We start from the raw sequence: 19,450 nt of genomic DNA on the forward strand, positions 1-19,450 counted from the left end.
ATGGCCGATGCAATGGTAACCTTCTCGCCCTCCATGATGCGTCGCCTCAGCTTCTCGTCTCGCAGCCCTGCGACGAACCGGTCCCTCAGCGCCATATTTAAGTAGCCCTCGAACTTACAGTCTGCGGCTAGGCAGCGGAGCTCGGCGAGAAACTCGGCAACCTTCTCGTGGCCTAACTGGTTCCGATGCTGAAACGCCACGTGGCAGGTCATCTCCGACGGTTTCAGCGTGTAGTGGTTCTGGACGGCCTCGACTATCTCTTCGAAGGTGCACTCATCGAACGTTTTGGGGGAGAGAAGATGCTGTGCAAGTTCTACGATGGCGGGTCCGCGGCTGTGACCGCGACTGGGAAGCGGCTGGCTCACCCTCGGTGCTCATCGAACTGCGGAGCGCGGGTGGCGGTGCGTTGTCTTTCCCTTTAGTGTCCGACAGCCCGGCTGGTTGCTCAGCGGGATCCCATCCTCATCGCCATTGAAGTGTAGTGGGTTAGACGCATAAAGAAAGCATGGAGACTGATGTAGCGATCAGTATATCTTTACTGGTACACAACAAGACTAAAGACTAACGGCCAGCAGGCCAACTATATACACAATCCAGGGGCATCCCCTGGGTCCCATTGGTGGGTTTGAATCTCCCGCCAAGGTCCCATTGGTTCCCCCAGTGGAGGGACTAGAATCCTAGTCCCCATTGTTGTACCGGACTGAAGCTCAGGAGTGTGCGCTGACCTCCGGTGGTGGTCAGCGGACACAACAAGGATGCAGCTGAATTTGGATTAAATGGGGAAATACAATAAAGCTTAACTGGGACAAGTGCAAGTGCTGAACTTGGTAATAAAAGGCCCTGTTCACACGAGGCGTTTTGGGCCGGGAGAGGGACGGATCGGGGCCGCATCAAACGGGTGCGATCACACAGCAACATCTGGCAATCGTGCCATGGCCATCCCCGATCCGTCCCAACTGGCCGAAACACGCATCAAAGAAGATGGTTCAATTGAATGGGCCGCGGCAAATGCGGCCATGGGATCGCCGGCGCATCTTTTCGCCGGCGCATCCCTGCCCCCTGCCGTACTGCGCATGCTCGAGCATGCGCAGTTCGGCAGCCTCCCCCTCCCCCTCGTCTCTTCCTCCCCGGCATCTGATCGTGCCGGGGAGCGATGCGCCGCGGCTGAGGGGATCCGTGGGATCCCGCTGCGGCGTCTCAAGTTTGGCAGGGACCAAAGTCAGTCTATATAAATATCAGATGGATGAAATCTGGCTGTGCTGTACAATGTGTGAAAAGGATTTGGGGGAGGGTTCTGGTGGACCAAAAGCTTACTATAAGTCAGCAGTGTGATTCAGCACTAAAAAAGGCCACTGCAATTTTAGGCTGCCTTAGCAGAAGTATAATGAAAGGTTGAGGTCATGAGAGGTATTGGTGCCGCTGTACACTGCCTTGGTTAAATCTAACTCAGAGTATTGTGTTCAGTTTTGGGCACCACCATTTAGGAAGGATGTTGATAAGCTGGAATGAGTCCAGTGTAGGGCAATGAAGCCGGTGAGACGTCTGGAGGCCATGGCCTATGAGGAGTGGCTGAAGGACATGAGACTCTCTCTAAGAGACGCTTGCAAGGAGATATGATTGCCACCTTTCAATACCTAAAAGGATGTCATGTGGGAGACGGGGTAGATACATTTTCAGTCATGTTGGATGACTGGATGGCAGGACTCAGGCCAATGACAGCATAGTGGGTTTGGGTTTTATCTAAATCTGAGGAAGAATTTCCTGATGGTGAGATGTGTTTGACACTGGAACAGTCTTCCTTGTGAGGTGGTGGATTCTTTGCTGTTGGAGTCTTCTTAAGTACCTTCTTGGATATCTGCTTGTGTTGGGGATATTATAGTGGTAGTTCCTGCATTGGCAGGGGGTTGAACTAGATGACCCTGGTGGTCTCTTCCCACTCTGAGATTAAATTAATAAACCCTACTGGCAACCCTAGTCTGGGCCTAGTTTTTTAATCTGCCTCATTTGTTGTTCTATTGAATTTTACTGTTGCTTGAGCATATTCAGAAGCTGCTGTGTATTTTTTAATTTGTAAAGCAGCTCCAGCGCTCTTAGGAGGAGAAGGTGAGGTAAAAATATTGTAACAAATAGAAGACAATGATTATTAAAAGCACAAAGAGCAAACTTATCTACTCTGACTCTGGGGTGCCATTAAAAGGTAACATCCCTTAGAATGACATTCTAGTGCTCCAGGTTATGGAAGGCTTTGCTTCTTGTGAGGTTTATTGATTTACAGCCTGGGGACTTGGGAAACTCATAGGGGAGGGAAATCCCACCTTCCACCCTGCCCCCCATCTCTGCAGCTTCTTCTGTGTTCTTGCTCCCCTTGTTTTTCATTCCCTCCACCCCCACCCTCACCACTTCCTCTGCTGCTTTCTTCCAAGCTGCAGTCAAGTGGGAGTTGTCGAGGCCCAGTCTCTACTGCCTTGGGAGCTAGTCAAGTCCATACTAACAACTGTGATCTCAAGAGCTTTTGTGAGATCTCAGTCAGCATTCTTGGTTTTGGGGGAATTTTAAACCACATCAATTTTTAAAACATTTTGCATATTTTGCAAACTGGGGGGTGGGGGGTGGAGGGTCACCCATGATGTAGAAAAAGACATGGCCTTTTCCTGGAGAAGTTTACATGGCCTTATTGCGTGGATTTTTAGATCTGGAGTTTTGACCATGTTCAAAATTAATTATATGCTTTATTAAATTATTTCTGTGGCAGTCACATAAGACAGAACTTGAAATAAGACCTCGGTTGTGAATCTCTCATTTGGAGGAGGTTCCTACAAGAGGGACACCAAACCATTTGCGATTTCATGGGTCAAAGCCAGCACCTCAAAAACACTCTGGTGATCAGTGTACTTTTACGATAGATTTGATATGTCTGTGCTAACTTATACTCATCTGTATTCACTATTCAATCAACTGTCATGGCTTCCCATTGCCGATCTTGCAAACCAGGATTGTTTGAAAGACAGTAGTTGGGCCCCTGTCTTCTGGCAGCTGGTGTATTAGTAAAAAGGGCAGATGGCAACTGTCCCCAGCCATCACCTGGGCATGCAGGAGTAAAGCTAAGTCCAGAAGTGTGCAAGATAGAAACAAGGCAATGTCTGCTTCACTTCAGAGATAGGGTGGTTCTTGTTCAAAATAGGGGGTAAGAGTTACCAACTGCTTTCCTGGGAAAGACAGTATGAGAGTGGGGTAGCCAGAGACAGAAGAGGAGGTGGAGGACACTGGGCCAGTTAGGATGGAAAGAAGTTTCAGTGCACCATCTTATCAAAGGCAACAGAAAACACCTCTAAAAACATCCAACTTGGGATCCATTCGAGCAAATATAGTGTCCTGAGGAAGGAAGGAAGGAACTTTCTCCCCCCTCAATCTGATTATTCAGCGGCATTACTGGCAGCAGTCGGAACAGGTCCTATACATGCCCACCTGCTGTGATCTCTGCCAGAGGCGTTGCCCCGTCTGCCCTTCTCCACAAAGGTGAGGGGAATGTGCCTTGGAACTAACCCTAACCCTACAGAAGTTCACCTGACACCAGATTAGCAAGTTTTTAAAGCACTAGGCAAAACCTTTTTTTTAAATCATGACCTTTACATTATCTCAACATCTTTTGCCTTCTTGTCTGACTTTCCTCCCACTTGAAGCTTTTAATTTTCCTTTTAGGGGGTTTTGTCTCTTGTAAGCCCTCTGGAATGTTTCTATTGACCCCTGCTGGACATAAAAAACAAACTTGGATCCTATTATCATTGATTTTGCTAAATCTTAATTGTGCTTTAGTTTTAAAATAATGTCTCTATATTGTTTTATGGTTCTAAGATGTATTGTAAAGCACACTGTATGCATGCCACTGGGCTTAGACTTTGTTCTGGTCCTTCAGACCAACTCAGCTACCCACCTGAATTTCCCACACTGTATATGGTTTGACATTGAAATGCAGGCTATAAGTACTGGGACTAACAATTTCAATTTTATAAACAGGAGCCCAACATTCTTGCTCAAGTCAGTGTGGAGGATCTCTGACTGCCTGTTCTTGCCAAGCAACGTGTGAGTCCCTGGGAATCTGCTGCCCTGATTACTGGGAATTCTGCCTGAATATCTCTCCTTATTCAGGAACTCTGCTTGGTGGAAAAGATTTTACCATTTTAAATGTGACCTTTGACATCTCTGCTGATGTGAAATGCAGGTGAGTTGAGAAACCTCACTTAGGTCGAGGGAATAAATGTCAGGAAGGATACCGCACTGAGGCCCATCCCCTCCCCAAACCCCACCCTCCTCACGTTTCACCCCTAAATCTCCAGGACTTTACCCAGCTTAGAGTTGACAACTCTAGGACATGTGGAAAAGTTTAAAACAACAAATCACAAAGTTCTGCATTGTGATGCTTTGATTCTCTTGACATTTATTCATTCATTCCCCCCCCACACACACACACAGATGAGATATATTTGCATGGGGAGGGGCATTTGATGGTCGTAGACCGTAGCCCTTACGGTCAGTTAGGAAGTGGCAGGTGGCATGCCAAGGAATCATTCATTGCCAGCCTGGACACAAAGCCACAGGCACTGGCAGCAAAGCCAGGTTTCTGCAGCGCCCCACCACCAGCAGCCATCACACTTCCCCCATCTATCCACCAGAGGGGTGAGGTCCTGAGGATGCTAAAAAAAATGGCATTCCAGTGTGGAAGCAGGCCTGCATCGCCGAGAGAGCAGGAGGCTACTTTAAGCACAATGTTAAAAGAAAAATCACTGCATGGAAATGGAATAGGTCCAAGAGAGGTACTGGGCTAGGGCTTACGGCCACAGTGGGTAGCCTGTCTCTGTGTTCTGCTTCTTAGGCTTTACCGGGCTTACAAAATGAAGTAATTTTCATAGAATCACACAGAGTTGGAAGGGGCCATGCAGGCCCTCTAGTCCAATCCCCTGCTCAATGCAGGATCAGCCTAGGAATTTTAAGGGAAAGCATCTTATGCTTTGTTGTAAATTTCAAAATTATTTCAGAAAAGAATAATAATAAAGTATAAAAGGTCCCCAGCAGTCTGTAAGGCTGAGTGCAGCAGAAAACTGAAGCTCTCTTTATATTTTCAAAACTGGGAAATAACATTAGATGATGCACCAAGAAGTGAAAAGGAGCCAAATTGGGTGTGGGGAATGAGGAAGGGAAGGAGGAGGAGGAGATTGGATTTATACCCCATGGCCCTTCACTACCCGAAGGAGTCTCAGAGCGGCTTACAAACTCCTTTCCCTTCCCCTCCCCACAACAGACACCCTGTGAGGTAGGTGGGGCTGAGAGACCTCTCTCAAGAACTGGCCTTGAGAGAACAGCTCTGAAAGAACTTGTGACTGACCCAAGGCCACACCAGCGGCTGCATGTGGAGGAGTGGGGAATCAAACCCAGTTCTCCCAGATTAGAGTCTGCGGTCCTAACCACTACACCAAACTGGGACTCAGCCTAGTGTCTGGATGCTCTGACCTGTGTGATCCAGGCTACCCTGATCTTGGAAACTAAGTGTGGCCAGCCCAGGTTAGTACTTGGGTGGGAGACTACTGGTGGTCCACTGAAGAAGTCCAGGGTTGCTACATGGAGGCAGGCAATGGTGAACCACCTCTGAACATCTCTTGCCTTGAAAACTCTTTGTGGTCTCCATAAATCAACTGTGACTCAATTACATGTTTCACCACTCCACCTAGTAGACACAGGAGATATACTTAGTCCCAGATTTGTAGGTACAGCACATCAAGAACACGTTTCCTTTACAAGTAATCATTCACACACAGTGCGGTGTAGTGGTTAGACTGTCAGACAAGGATCCGGGGAACCAGGTTCAAAGCCTCATTCTTGCCATGGAAGTTTGCTGGGTGACCTTGGGGGCCAGTCATATATTCTCAGCCTAACCTACCTCACAGGGTTGTTGTGAGGATAAAATGGAGGAGAGGAGAATTATGTAAGCTGCTCTGGGTACCCATTGAGGAGAAAGGCAGAACATAAATAAAATAAATTAATAAGTAATTAATAAATATTGTTAATCTGATAGTTATTTTTGGAAGCTGTAGAAACTGAAAAGGAATCTGGTTTACCTAAAAATCTAAACATAAGTGACTGATTTCCAGGCTGTGTTTATGGCCTGAAAGTTTCAGAAGTGTTTATGCAGAGGGCTCAGTATTACAGCATGTGGTTGGGAGATGTTCCAAGATTACTGCAGTATTTTGCAATCCTCTGCACACTTGTTTGGAAACAAATGCCATTTAAATAGGGCTTTAAACTGGCACCACAAGGGGAAGATGTCCAACACAGGGATTTAAGTGAATGAGAGCAAACAACAGACGCCCACCTGAGAGGGCCAGGTCTAATGGAGCTAAAGGTGCGGGGCTTCAGGCGTCTATGTACCAGTGCTCAGAGTTTGGGCAATAAGAAGGAAGAGCTTGAGCTTCTAATGCAGACAGAGGGATATGATTCAGTAGGCATTACATGACTGGAATGTGGTAGTGGATGGATACGAGTTGTTCAAGAGAAACCTAAAGGGTTGAAGAGGAGGCGGAGTGGCATTGTAAGCAGGGCCGGCCCAAGGTTTTTTTTGTATCCTAGGCGGGGCTACCTTCTGGCGCCCCCCCCCCCACACACACGCCCAATTGCAGGGTTGCCAACCTCCCAGAGTGCACCCCAGAGAGCCCTTCTCTCCGCTGTTGGTGCGCCCTCCCTTTCTGGCCCAAGTGAGAGAGACGTGGCGCTGCTCCGAGGCACCGGCTGGCCGGCTGGCCAACCCTTCCTCTCTCCCCTCTCCTCCTTCCCTCCCTCTAAGGGACGGCTGCCTCCCGGCACTGGAAACCCCCAAAGCCGGGCCACACCACCGGGCAAAGGCGAACCGGCGTTTTAGGATCTACATTCCCCACCCCTTCCGTGGGTTAAACTCTGGTGCCGCAGAAGAGGATCGTGTGAAAGGAAGCAGTCACTGCCTCGTGGGCGCAACAGTGGCTGCGATGGGATCAGCTCTCCTTTTGCCTTGGCGTCGCTTTGTTTTCTCCGAAGCTACGGACTCCACCTTGGAGAGCCCTGGCTGATGAAACTGACCAGAGGCTGATGAAACTGACTAAATTCCAGGCCCTTGATTTAAAACTCAGGTAACCAGATCCAGCGCTCAGTTCCTCTCTTTCGCACCATCTTCGCTTGCCCCTTGTTTGCCTGAACACGGCCGGGATAGGATTTTGGAAGCCGAATTCGAAAGCGTATTCAGATTGACTGCCACGTCTACAGCCCGTGTAGACAAGCCACACTTGTCTTGGATGAATGGTTGGAGTGAGGGGGGAGGGGAGCCACCCCGAGGCTCCTCCGGCCTCCCCTCCTCCCTCTGCCCAGCCGAGCCAGTTTTGCATGTCCCTTGGCAGACTGCCGCCCTCCACTCACCCGAGCAGGCAGCAGAGCAGCAGGCAGGAGGAGGCCCAGAACAGAAGCCAGGCCAGGAGGCAGTGCATCCTCCTGGCGACGGTGGCTCTGCAGCTGGGGCCAGGGGTGCGGGGGCGGAGCCGCCCACTGCCGTCGCTCCAAGCTCCAGTCCCAATGCACTGGGGTGGAATGTGACGCGTCAGCTGCCCGGGAAGCGAAGAAAACAGACCGTGCCTTCGTTCAGGCTTTTGGCGGGGGAGATTGGCACCCCATCCAGGGCTGGCCACCGCCCCATCCAGGGCCCGGCGCTCTAGGCGAATGCCTAGTTCACCTAGTGGGTGAGCCGGCCCTGGTTGTAAGTGAAGAGAGGGTTTGTTAGGAGATACTGCAGGAGGACGGTGACAACCCAGTAGAAAGTATCTGGGTGAGGATAAAGGAAGGAAAGAAAACAGTATTGTGGTTAGAATCTGCCACACACCTCCTGACCAGGATGAGGAGGTGGATGCTGCCCTCCTTGAACAGCTTGACAGGGTATCAAACAACATGAACCAGTAGTTATGGGTGACTTCATCTTCCCTGATGTGTGCTGGGAGACAAACTCTGCAAAGTGTCCACAGTCATGTAAATTCCTGACCTGTCTGGACAACTTCCTTCATCAAATGGTGGAGGAAGCTACGAGGGGCTTGGACATACTCGACTTAATATTGACCAAGAGGCAAGAGATGGTAGACGGGGTGAAGGTAGTCGGGACCTTAGGGGGAAGTGACCATGTCCTGGTAGAATTCCATTTGCTGTGGGGGACCAAGGAAGTCCACACGTGTAAGTTAGGTTTCAGTAAGGCAAACTTTAATAAACTCAGAGGTATGATGAGACTCATTCCACGGGCAAGACTGCTGGAAAGAAAAGGAGCAAGTGAAGGGTGGGCTCTCCTAAGGCAAGTGCTCTTGCAAGCTCGAGTTGTTGCTATTCCAACAAGAAGGAAACATGGCAGGGGATCCAAGAAGCCAGTGTGGATGCACGATGTGCCAAGGGAGAAAAAGGAAATGTTCAAGAAATGGAGGCAAGGACATACCTCTGAAGAAGAGTATCTGTGGGTTGCTAGGCACTGTAGGTCAGCCAGCAGAGAGGCCAAAGCTCACAGAGAGCTAAAGCTGGCCAGGGAGGCTTGCTACAACAAGAAAGTCTTCTTCAGATATGTGAGGAACAAGCGCAAGATAAAAGAGGCGATGGTGGGGGCACTGTTGGGTGAAAATAGAAAAACTCTTACAGAGGACAAAGAGAAAGCAGAAAAGCTCAATTCCTATTTTGCCTCAGGTTTTTTCGCCCGAAGAAGAGAACAGGCTCCTCTAGAGATGGTAGACAAGTCACAGCATCTAGGCTGCTGGTTGACATGGGCAGAGTGGTAGTCAAGAAGCACCTGGCTGCATTGAGTGAGTACAAATCCCCAAGGCCAGATGGTATGCACCCAAGAGTGCTCACAGATCTTTCTAGAGAGCTTTTGGAGCCTTTGTCAATCATCTTCCAGACCTCTTGGAGGTCTAGGCTGATCCTGCATTGAGTAGGGGATTGGACTAGATGGCCTATATGGCCCCTTCCAACTCTGTGATTCTATGATTCTATGATAGAATTTACTTCTGAGTAAATAACGGTTAGAAGACCCTGATGCTGAGAAAGATTGAAGGTCAAAGAAGAAGGAGACAGCAAAGGATGAGATGGTTAGACAGTGTTGTCGATGCAACAAACATGAAATTAAGCAAAATCCGGAGCACGATGGAAGACAGGAGGGCCTGGCGTGATGTGGTCCATGGAGTCGTGAAGAGTCAGACTCGACTGTGTGACTAAACAACAACAAATAAGGATTAGCCTTTAAGGCTGCAGTCCTAGTTGCACTTCACTGGCAGTAAATGTAATGGAAACCAGTGAACAACTGCTGCAATCAACTGGAGTTTGGTATGCATAGAAGAGCCTTCCCAGTCTTGTTTATTCAGGCTAAAAACTGCCTGCTAAGGTTTGTGAGTGTGTCATTGTCCATGGCCCAAGATGTGAGAGAAGAACAAACAAGAGCACCCACTGCATGGACATTGCAAAGCCACGTTCTCCAGAGGAAAGCGAGGAAAGCAGGGCCTGGAGGGCCCGGGACTCAGTTCCATCTTTCTCTCTTTCAGACCAGCTTTGTTGTTCTCTCAGAAAAAAGCCTGAGCAAGTCCTGGGGTGAACAGCAAACTGAGCAAAGAGATGTTTTCTCTGACTTTTTTGGTGCTAGTGAACAGGAGGAGAGGCAAAGCAAGAAGTACTGCACTTGATTAGCATGATATGGAAATTATATTGTCAAAGCTGGGAACCTTGAATGTGGCAACCCTGTCTTAGGAAAGGCAGAACTCTGAAAGCAGAAAGGGAAGGGAGGCTGGCCCAGGTTTGGGTAACAGCTCCAAGGAGAACTGCATGTTTCAGCAATAAACATGGGTCACCAGCTCCACCTCTGTGCAGGTGAAGAATGGTGGGGCGAGAAGGACTGACTAATGCTTCCCTCCCCTGGTTGCTTTGCTAGCCTGTCCTCAAAGAAAATCCACCACCTAGGGTTGCCAACTGTGAACTAGATAAGCATATGGAGCAGAGGTCCATCAGTGGCTATTAGCCACAAGGTATAGATAGGGGCTCTGGGGCAAGTGATGTTCTGTCTTTTTGTGCTTGGGGGGGGGGTCAACAGTGGGAGGGCTTCTAATGTCCTGGCCTCACTGGTGGCCCTCCTGATGGCACTGGTATTTCTGGCCACTGTGTGACACAGAGTGTTGGACTGGATGGGCCTTTGGCCTGATCCAACATTGGCATCTCTTATGTTCTTATGAACTAGGAAATTCCTGGAGATTTGGAGTGGACCCTGCTGATGGCACAGTTTGGGAAGGAAAGGGACCTCAGTAGGGTATAAATGCTATAGTCCACCCTCCAGAGCAACCATTTTATTTATTGCAATCTATTAATTCTGGAAGATCTCCAAGTCCCACCTGAAAGTTGGAAATCCTATAGCTGCCCCACAACTTGGCTTTTCCCTAATTCAGTAAACCTAGGACATAACAGGGTTGTAGCCAGCTTCCCTGACCACCATAGATCCAGACAGGGCTTCAAATAAATGAATGAACAATTAGTGCCTTTCTTCTATACTCCTGTTGTAAGTTAAAGGCCCCAGAAGGTCAGACCAGAACCAACAGTTTGAAATTAAATCAGAAGAGTTTTCAGCTAAACATTAGGAAGAACTTCCTGACAGTTAGAGTGGTCCCTCAGTGGAATAGGCTTCCTCAGGAGGTGGTGGGCTCTCCTTCTTTGGAGGTTTTTAAGCAGAGGCTAGATGGCCATCTGACAGCAATGCTGATTCCATGACTCATTATGAAGTAAGGCAGATAATGAGAGGGAGGGCAGGGAGGGTTGCATCAGTGTTTAGTTCTCATAGCCCTTTCTTACATGCCCAGGGAAATGCTGATCACTACCTTGGGGTCAGGAAGCAATTTTCTTCAGGCCCGTTTGGCCAGGGATCCTCAAGGGTGTCTTTGTTGTTGTTGTTATCTTCTGGGCATGGAGCAGGGGTCATTGGGGGGTGGGGAGGAGGTAGTTGTGAATTTCTTGCACTATGCGGGGGTGTGTGTGTGTTGGACTAGATAACCTTGGAGGTCCCTTCCAACTCTATGATTCTATGATTCTATCTGTATAGATATTTTAAATCTATAAGTATCCCAAAAGGGAAAGTATGAGGTTTTACCAGTTAATAATGAACAGAATCATCAAGGAAATAGTAATTTCCTCAAGTTAGCTCATATCCCAATTCTATACCCTGCCACATTTATAGTCATAGTTGTTGAAGTGGATTATTTTTCCTGGATGGGTCAAATGTGATGTGTCTGATGGAGACCTTGAACAACCCATTTCAATCCAGGAGGTATCTTGGACAGCTTCCACACAGACAGCTTTCCGTGTAGCTTTTGTTGCTGCTTTTGCTTGTGCATCCACAGTTACAAGGGAACATCCATGCAGCCTTTTGCCATGTACTTTCCTTGGTCAGCCCCCTGTGGCCACCATTTCCCCCCTGCACCTGAGGGCTTTTTAAAAAAGAAAAAAAAAACAGGAATTCCTGTGTGTGCCGCCAAGTTGCTTCTGACCAGGGCTATTTTGGGGCAGGAACGCACAGGAACAGAGTTCCGGCTGCCTTCAGAGTTGGCCACGCCCACTACAGCCAAAACTTCTGCGTGCCTGGCTACAGAGGCAAGGCCTGGAGAGCGAACCCTCCAGCGACTCCAAGGCAGGCAGGCCGGGGGCGGGGGCCTGGAAGGATCGGGGAGGCATTTAAATGCCTCCCTGTGCCTTCCCCGGCCTTGTGGGCCTCATGTTTGACACCCCTGATGTAGAACAATTACTTTCAGATATCTTGTAGGAAAGCAAATTTAATCTGAATAAATGTTGTAAAACTGTCATCAGTAGCCAGGCCTTTGGTTTTAGAGATTTGCTCCAGTTTGCGGGGGGGGGGGGTGTTGTTTTGGTGCTCTTCAGCAAGGATCTTCCCTTCTCCCAGGGATTGTTTCCCAACCAGCCACATCGTCTAGGGATTCTGGTTCCTGTGTGGTGAATACAAATAGTAGCTATAGCACAGAAATAATACTGTGACACCTATTTCCATTGGGATCCTCAGTACACACCAATGCCATGGGATTGTGATCCTACAATAGTTGTATTATAATTGTAAAACAACACATTTTCATTTAATTTTTTTCGTTTTAATTATTTTAAGCCCAGCTTTCTCCAGAGAGACTCCAGGCAGTTTACAAAATTCCAAATAAATAAAAACTGACAGAAAACACAATCAGCGCAAACAAAACACAATGAAACCTCACTTAAAACCTAGGTGCGTCTTCCAAAGGCCCTCTTCCTTGCACACCTTCCGAAATGTGGAAGCCTTTCTCACGTGTCCCAGAAGGCTCTTCCACAAAGATGGGGAAACCACAGAGGAAGCCCACAGCCAGGCAGAGATCCCGCATGGCAGGATGAGAAGGATGGAGACCCTGGCATGCAGTGGTGAAGTTGCTGGGTGGGGTACGTAAGGGGAGAGGTGCTCCTTCAAGTATCTCAGTCCCAGACAAAGAAATGAATAGTCTTCTCGAAAATTCACCCGATATGTGTCTGGGGCCCTAAAAGACCAACAGATTTATTGTGGCATGAGCTTTCAGGACCTGGAGCCCAACTAATCACATGCCTTGGAGGAGGCATGGCCCTAGCCCATGCAGCACGAGCTCTTAATCAACCTGTTAGTTTTCAGCCTCTCTGACTCCCCTTTCACAAATGGAAAGCTGGACAACTGGGGGGCTGACCAGATGATGGCTGAAGCAATCTAGCAAGGGAGTTAGTGGTTGAGACCGCAAGGATTTGAGCCCCAGATCTACTAGGGGTGGGCCAGTGAAAGCAGTTGCCTTACTTCTGTTGGCCTCAGTGGGCTTGGTGTTTACTATTTGCAGGTTTGGGCAGGAAATTGTCACCAGTGGCTATGTCGCTGAAGATGGACGCGCTCACTGCATCTCCCCCTTGCTGTACCAGACTGGCATGATTAGCCTGGAGATTTCCAGCGACGGTGGGCAATCCTTTCCTCGCTCAAGTGTGTGGTTCTCAGGTGACTTATTCATTCCCATTCCCTTCCTAATGTGCATTCTTCTGCTACATCCCCTTCCTCCTAGAATAAAACAGAGACTGTCCTCGAGACAGTGAAAGAAGGAAAACAAGAATGGACGACAGCAATAATCTGGGGGCACCCCAACCTGTTGCCTAGCTGGTATGGCCAGCGGGTTTCCTTCCATGGGATGGGGATGGGGATGGGGGGAGGCAGTCCCATCTGAGCACACAAGGGAAACCCCCCCCCCGCCATTAGAGCGAGGTGTAGGGAGCCCAGCTGTTTAAGAGGTCAGGGCTCCCGGCAGGCCTCTCTGCCAAAACTGCTCCTTTGCTTGCCAGTGAGTAGGAAATCGTTACAGCAGCTTTGTTTACTAATGCAGATCACCACAGCAAAGCTGCGGCTTCGGAAAAAAGCACCTTGATCAATGAAACTCAGTGGCAGTACTATGGCACTCCTGGGACTGGGGGGACCCTGACTATGACGTGGAACAACCAGACGCTCCCAGCCAGCCACGTCAACATAGAACTCTGGGGATATCAGGAAACAGGTAATGTTGCACCACAGCTACTCGTGTGTCAAGAAAACCCTCCCTAACAAAGGAGATTCACTTGTTTCTGGGACTGTCAGTAGTTTTAAGAAGGGCAGAAAACCAGGCAGGAGCACGTGTTCAGAACAAGAGGATGTACAAGTGTCTCTGTTGACTGCTGCTGTTTAACTTTTCCGTAAAACTTCAGGAGCCAGGGCAACAGCAGTGAGGCAGGCAAGGTTGTGGGCTGCACCGAATGATTCCGGAGCAGACACTGGACAGCTCCACAAAGGTCTCTCCAAGCTGGGTGAAGAGGCAACAAAAGAGCCACCAAGGAGGTTCGGTGCCTGTCAGTTTGGGGCACAAATTCTTCGTTTGGGTTGGGTCCTGGAAGTGATTGACTAGAAAGAAGTTGTCAACAGCCATGTTGGTCCCATGATAATGACTGCCTAGGAAAGGGATTTTGAAGTTGCGACCCAAGAAAAATATCAATTCAGCAGTGGTAAAAAAGGCAAATTCCATGCTAAGGATTGTTAGAGAAAGGACTAAAGATAACATGGCCAGTTCTGCAGGGTCCTGATGTCATCAGGAGAAAGGCGGGCATATACGCCGCCGTTTATTCATTCATTTGTTTATCTGTTTCCGTTTATACCCCCTCCCTCCCCGCCAAAGCAGGCTCAGGGCAGCTCACATAAAAATACATATATAAATGCAATTGAAATCCATCATAAAACACATAACAATTAAGATTAATTACCCTAAAGTTCTGGAACAGAGTTCAAGTAAAGTGCGAGAGTAGAGTTTCAGATCAAACAGTGTTACTTGGGTGGCAACCATGGCAGTCTTCTTGCGCCGACTCCGTTGATCCCTTCATAGGTGTGGTGGACACCGGCTGTGAGTGGTAGGTTGGGGCACAGGGTCACTCACTCCTCAGGTGCTTTTTGTTGTACTTCCAGCCCCATCCTAAGAGCGATGGTGACCTCCGAGTGGAACTGCGGCGCCAGTGGTTGGGATCCAGAGGGCGTCCTGCAGGGGTGCCCGTGGGGCCAGGAGCACAGAGGCAGTGCTGGAGTCCCATGAGTCTCCTGGAGTGGGAGGGGGGGTGTGCAAGGAGAGACTCAGGCTGCCCACAACACCGAGGTGCCCTTCGACGTTGGCATTGTCCACCACGAGCTGATTACAGCAGCATTTCTCCACCTGCATCCAGCTGGGCTGCCAGGGTGAGTCCTCAGCCCTATGTACAGGGATAACCATTCCACCAGGTAGCCTTGGGGGTCCTCCAGCTGCACCCAAGGGAGTGATGCTGTGGGGGCTGGCAGAGCTGGCATGCCCTCTGCTGCCCAGGCCATGAAGGCCTGGCACTAGCCCTGGAGCTGCAAACGGCACAGGCATAGCAGGGAGCTGGGATGCTGCCACGGGCAGGAGTGGGGACTAGTTGGTGTCAGACCAGCTGCTGATGGTCCCTACGCCAGTCCCAACACCGTCCTCTGCTGGCCCTGGATGCCCCTCCTGTCAGGAGAGAGAGAGCAGTTGCTTGATGGTCAAAGCAGACGGCGGCGATAGTCACGGGGGGGAGTGTGTTCTCCACTCCCCCCCACTCCCCACGCACAGGGCTTGGGGGACAGAGGAGGGAGGGAGGGAGAGGCACGGGAAGGCAGAGAGGGCTCGGGTGGAGGGAAAGGGTGTCTGCGGAACCACCCAGGGCACCCGGTGGAGACTGCAGGGAAATTCCCCTCTCTCCTGATATTGGATTTTACAATCAGCAAATGGAATTGATTGACAGTAGAGGCCAGGAAGATAGGACAATGAACTTCTTCCCCACCCAATAATCTTGCGGAATTCGCATGCATGTGATGTGGTGGTGGGAACTAGCTGAGTTGACTGTAAAAAGGAGATCCAAGAAATTTATGGGAAAGGGGGCCTCTCAGTGGCTGTGAGCCTCGAGGGCTACTGGCTTCCACGGCAGCCGGGTGTGCTGCTTTGCATAGCAGACTGTGGAGAAACAGTCCTCTGGAGGGCCCCTTTCTGTCCACAGGGAGCTCAAAAGATCCACAGCTTTCCTCTCGGCCAGGGAATGCATGCTCTCCCTGGCCCACCCTCTTCTGGGTCCTCTTTCTCTTCCTGTTCGAAGGGGAGGGATGTTCTCTGTTTCAAAGTGCATTCTTTCTTTTCTTTTTTTCTTCAGTACCCGAGGGTACACTTTTATTGTTTTTTTTAACATTATATACTACAAACATACATACAGAAAACACACAACTACCCCCAACTACCCCCAACAACATATAACGTATAACAAGAGACTTTTATCACTTCTTCTGCTTATTACATTTCTAAATTCATTATCCATTTTACTAAGCTTATCTTTTCTGTGTTCTCAAATTACTACATTTATCTATCAGTTGCGTTTACCTTAGTGCATTATTTCTGTCTGCATATTAAAACACTCTCAGTCTTTGCACAAACTTTAAACTTTATCGTAATAATGAATTTACAGAGCTCTCTCAGTACCCACCTTTCCTCACTCTGCCCAGGCCCCAACTGAGGAGAAACAGAACATGGGAAGAGCCCAGCTGGATCAGACCCATGGCCCATCTAGTCCAGCCTCCCGTCTCACACAGGGGCCAGCCAGTTCCTCTGGAGGGCCAACAACAGGGCATCGGGGCCGAGGCCTTCCCCTGGTGTTGCCTCCTGCCTCTGGGATTCAGAGGATCAATGTCTCTGAATGTGGAGGTTCCTCTCAGCCACCATGGCTAGTAGCCACTGATAGACTTATCCTCCATGAATCGATAGGGAGGGCTTCTAATGTCCTGGCCCCACTGGTGGACCTCCTGATGGCACCTGGTATTTTTGGCCAGACAGGGCAGAACCCGCTGCTGTTGCCAGCCAGGTGCCTGGTGGAACATTTCTGCCTCGCAGGCCCCGTGGAACAGCACCAGGTTTTGCGGGGCGCATCTGTTGTTTGACAGAGAGTTACATTGATTGTGGAGTGGAAATTCTGGAGCACGTGGCGATTCTTCATACAGACAAACGATAGGAGAGGTTAGGAGTGACCTTGCCCTGATTTTGAACCTCTAGGGATAGAAGGTCGAGAACCTAGGTGGCTCTGGCTGCTGTTAGAAATGCTGGACTCAATATTCCACTCCTCACCCACCATGGAGATCCTTACCTATGATGGCAATGAGCGAGTCTCCAGTTGAACTCAGTGCTGATCTTCTTCACTCTCTGACATCCTACTGAGTCTGGACTGACTAATTTCCACCTTCCCTTGACAGGCAAGCCTTACTCCGAGAGCTGGGCTGCAGAATGGAAGCATCTGTACACTCTGAGAAAAAACTTCCCCAACACGGGCACGTTCTCCTTCCTGCCGGCCCCATCTCCACTCCACGGTGCCTGGGAACTGGGAGCCCTGAGGATTACATCAGGCAGCTCTTTGGAGGGACAGAGGTAAGTGACCGAGGCTCTTGGAGCCGGTTTGGTGTCTTGGTTAAGAGCGGGGGACTTATCTGGAGAACTGGGATTAATTTCCCCACTCCTTCACATGCAACCAGCTGGTGTGACGTTGGGCCAGTGACAGCTCTCTCAGAGCTGTTCTCTCAAGAGCAGTTCTTGAAAGAGCTCTCTCAACCCCACCTACCTCGCAGGGTGTCTGTTGTGGGGAGAGGAAGCCTCTCTGAGTGAAAGGCAGGGTATAAATCCAATCATCTCCTCCTCCTCCTCCTCCTCCTCCTCCTCCTCCTCCTCCCACCATGGCCTGTGTCCTCTCTGCTCGCAGGAGCCAGTGGACAGCATTCTGAAAGAACTCATCAGAGGAAAGGCTCAGATGGGGCATTTTTACTGGCCGTTCCCTGTTTCTAATACACTGAAATTCTACTTTCCCCTGATCCACCCCGCCAGCAGCTCTCCACTGAAGTGAACTGAGCCACTTTAAGCAGGGAAGAGCCCATGGCCTGAGAGTTCTTAGCCAGGAAACCTACTGACCGATCTGCCCTCACTCATCTTCCCTGCAGTCACAGCCCGCTGTCCCTCATTTCCTGTTGCTTCCGGCAGCTGTTCAACCTCCTCTCTGTGGTGGCTGTAATGCCAGGCTTGATCTGAGCCCACACCACTGAGGCAGCCATGCAAGGGCTCAGGGATGACATCCCAGGTTTGAGGATGATACATCTCTTGCTGCAACCTGACTTGGCCAAAGTGGCTTCAGATATTGTGGTCGTCCAAGCCTTTCCCCCACTTGGTTGCAGGGACTATATCACTCCAGTCTGGGCCCATCCGCACTGGCTCCCCATCTGTTTCCGGCACAATTCGACATGCTCCTGTTGACCTCTAAAACCCTACGTGGTTTGGGACCGACATCCCTGAAGGCCAGCCTGCTCCCCTTGTGAGACTACCCGACCGCTCTGGTCATCCTCCGAGGCCTCTGCCTTCTGAGGTCAGGCAGGTGGCCTTCCGGCATTCCCTCAGTAACCCCTCCTTCCTGCCCAATGTTTTAATTGTTACGGGGGGGGTGGTTGTAGTTTAGCACTGGTTTTAATGAATTTTGGTTGGTTTGAATGGTTTTTGTGATTTTATTGTGTACGCTTTTAATTGGTTAGCTGCCTTGGTGTTCCTTAAGAAAGCAGAAAGGCAGGGTATCAATCTTGTAAATAAAAGTGAATAATTTCTGTCTCTTTTCTGATTCCAACTCCCGCCCACCCCACCCCCCAGCAACGTGGCCGCCATCTGGAGCTCGGAGCATGCCTTGGCTTGGCACCTGGAAGCTGCCTTCAGGGAAGATTCGGCTGCGTGGGCGACTGCCAAGTGTGAGGCCTGGAATGACCAAGAGGAAGACCTGCCCAGTTTCCTGACAGAGATTCTTGACTGCCCCTGCACTTTGGCACAGGCCAGGGCCGACACGGGTCGATTCCATGTAGGTTGCCGCTAAGATCCAGGCTCCCCTTCCTGTCTGACCACCTTACGTGGAGGCAGCCGGCGTTTCCCCTTTAAGAGAAGCTGCGTTTCCCTTTTAAGAATGAAGCTGGCTTTTCCCTGCAAGCTTGCGGAGTTCGCGCTTGGGATGAAACACGGGTTGCACGCCCTTAAAAGGAGAGAGATGGGTGGCTGTGGGTGTTGGGGGTGGGGCTTCCCCCTCCGGCCAAAATGGGGGACCCCTGGCAAACCGGGGGGTTTGACAACCCTAAGTCTTTAAGCCTAGGCCAAACACTGAAGTGAGGCATTATGCTGGAATTTGTCTTTTTCCCCAGGCAGGTGAGAACATCTTACACCTTTTTTCTTAACTATCCTGGGGCCCAGAGCAGCTGACACGGTTTTCCTTCCCTCCGTTTTATCCTCACACCAACCCCGCGAGGGTCAGCTGGGCTGAGAGTGCCTGATTGCCCCCCCCCCCCAGCACCAGATGAGCTTCCGCAGCAGAGCGGGGGTTGGAAGCCAGCCGTTTTGGGTCCGGACTAGTCCGACACTCTAACCACCGCACCACGTCAGTCCTTGCCTTCCGCAGCTCACTGCGATGCAGCCTTGTTACTGCAGCCCTCAGGGCCAAACTACACCCCTGGAACTGAACTCCCAGACCTGGAGTGTCCTGGGGACTCTATGAATGTCACAGAACCTTCTTTAGGGCTGCGTCTCCCTTCATAATCAGGGGCTGCAGGGGTTTCTTGGGCAGTTCCAGGTCAGAGAGAGAAACAAGCCAGTATATGCAGCCTTGCAGCCCTGGACCAGATGCGCAAATCTCCAGCAGAGTCCTGCGCTGGGCAGCAGGCAGGAGGATAGATGTTCCTGACACAGTCTGCTTCCTCCTGCCTTGACCCATTTCTGAGCCAGGAACCGGGTTTTGTGGGAAACCAGCTAGCTGCAGGGGGGAGGGAGGGAGG

The 19,450-nt window shown here is 50.1% G+C and overlaps 1 protein-coding gene across 1 annotated transcript in view; it reads left to right on the forward strand.

Moving 5' to 3' along the window:
• Positions 1–299: 299 nt before the first annotated feature.
• Positions 300–19,450, forward strand: part of SUSD2 (sushi domain containing 2) — a 39,197-nt gene continuing 20,046 nt past the window's right edge. Inside the window, exons 1-6 of the mRNA XM_015426704.1 lie at positions 300–401; positions 4,041–4,219; positions 12,909–13,060; positions 13,440–13,607; positions 16,859–17,030; positions 18,288–18,489. Coding sequence (XP_015282190.1) covers positions 300–401; positions 4,041–4,219; positions 12,909–13,060; positions 13,440–13,607; positions 16,859–17,030; positions 18,288–18,489 — 975 coding nt within the window. The remainder of the gene's footprint in view (positions 402–4,040; positions 4,220–12,908; positions 13,061–13,439; positions 13,608–16,858; positions 17,031–18,287; positions 18,490–19,450) is intronic.

This window comes from Gekko japonicus, unplaced genomic scaffold, assembly GCF_001447785.1.
Source record: "Gekko japonicus isolate JY-2015 unplaced genomic scaffold, Gekko_japonicus_V1.1 scaffold2912, whole genome shotgun sequence".
Classification (NCBI taxonomy): domain Eukaryota; kingdom Metazoa; phylum Chordata; class Lepidosauria; order Squamata; family Gekkonidae; genus Gekko; species Gekko japonicus.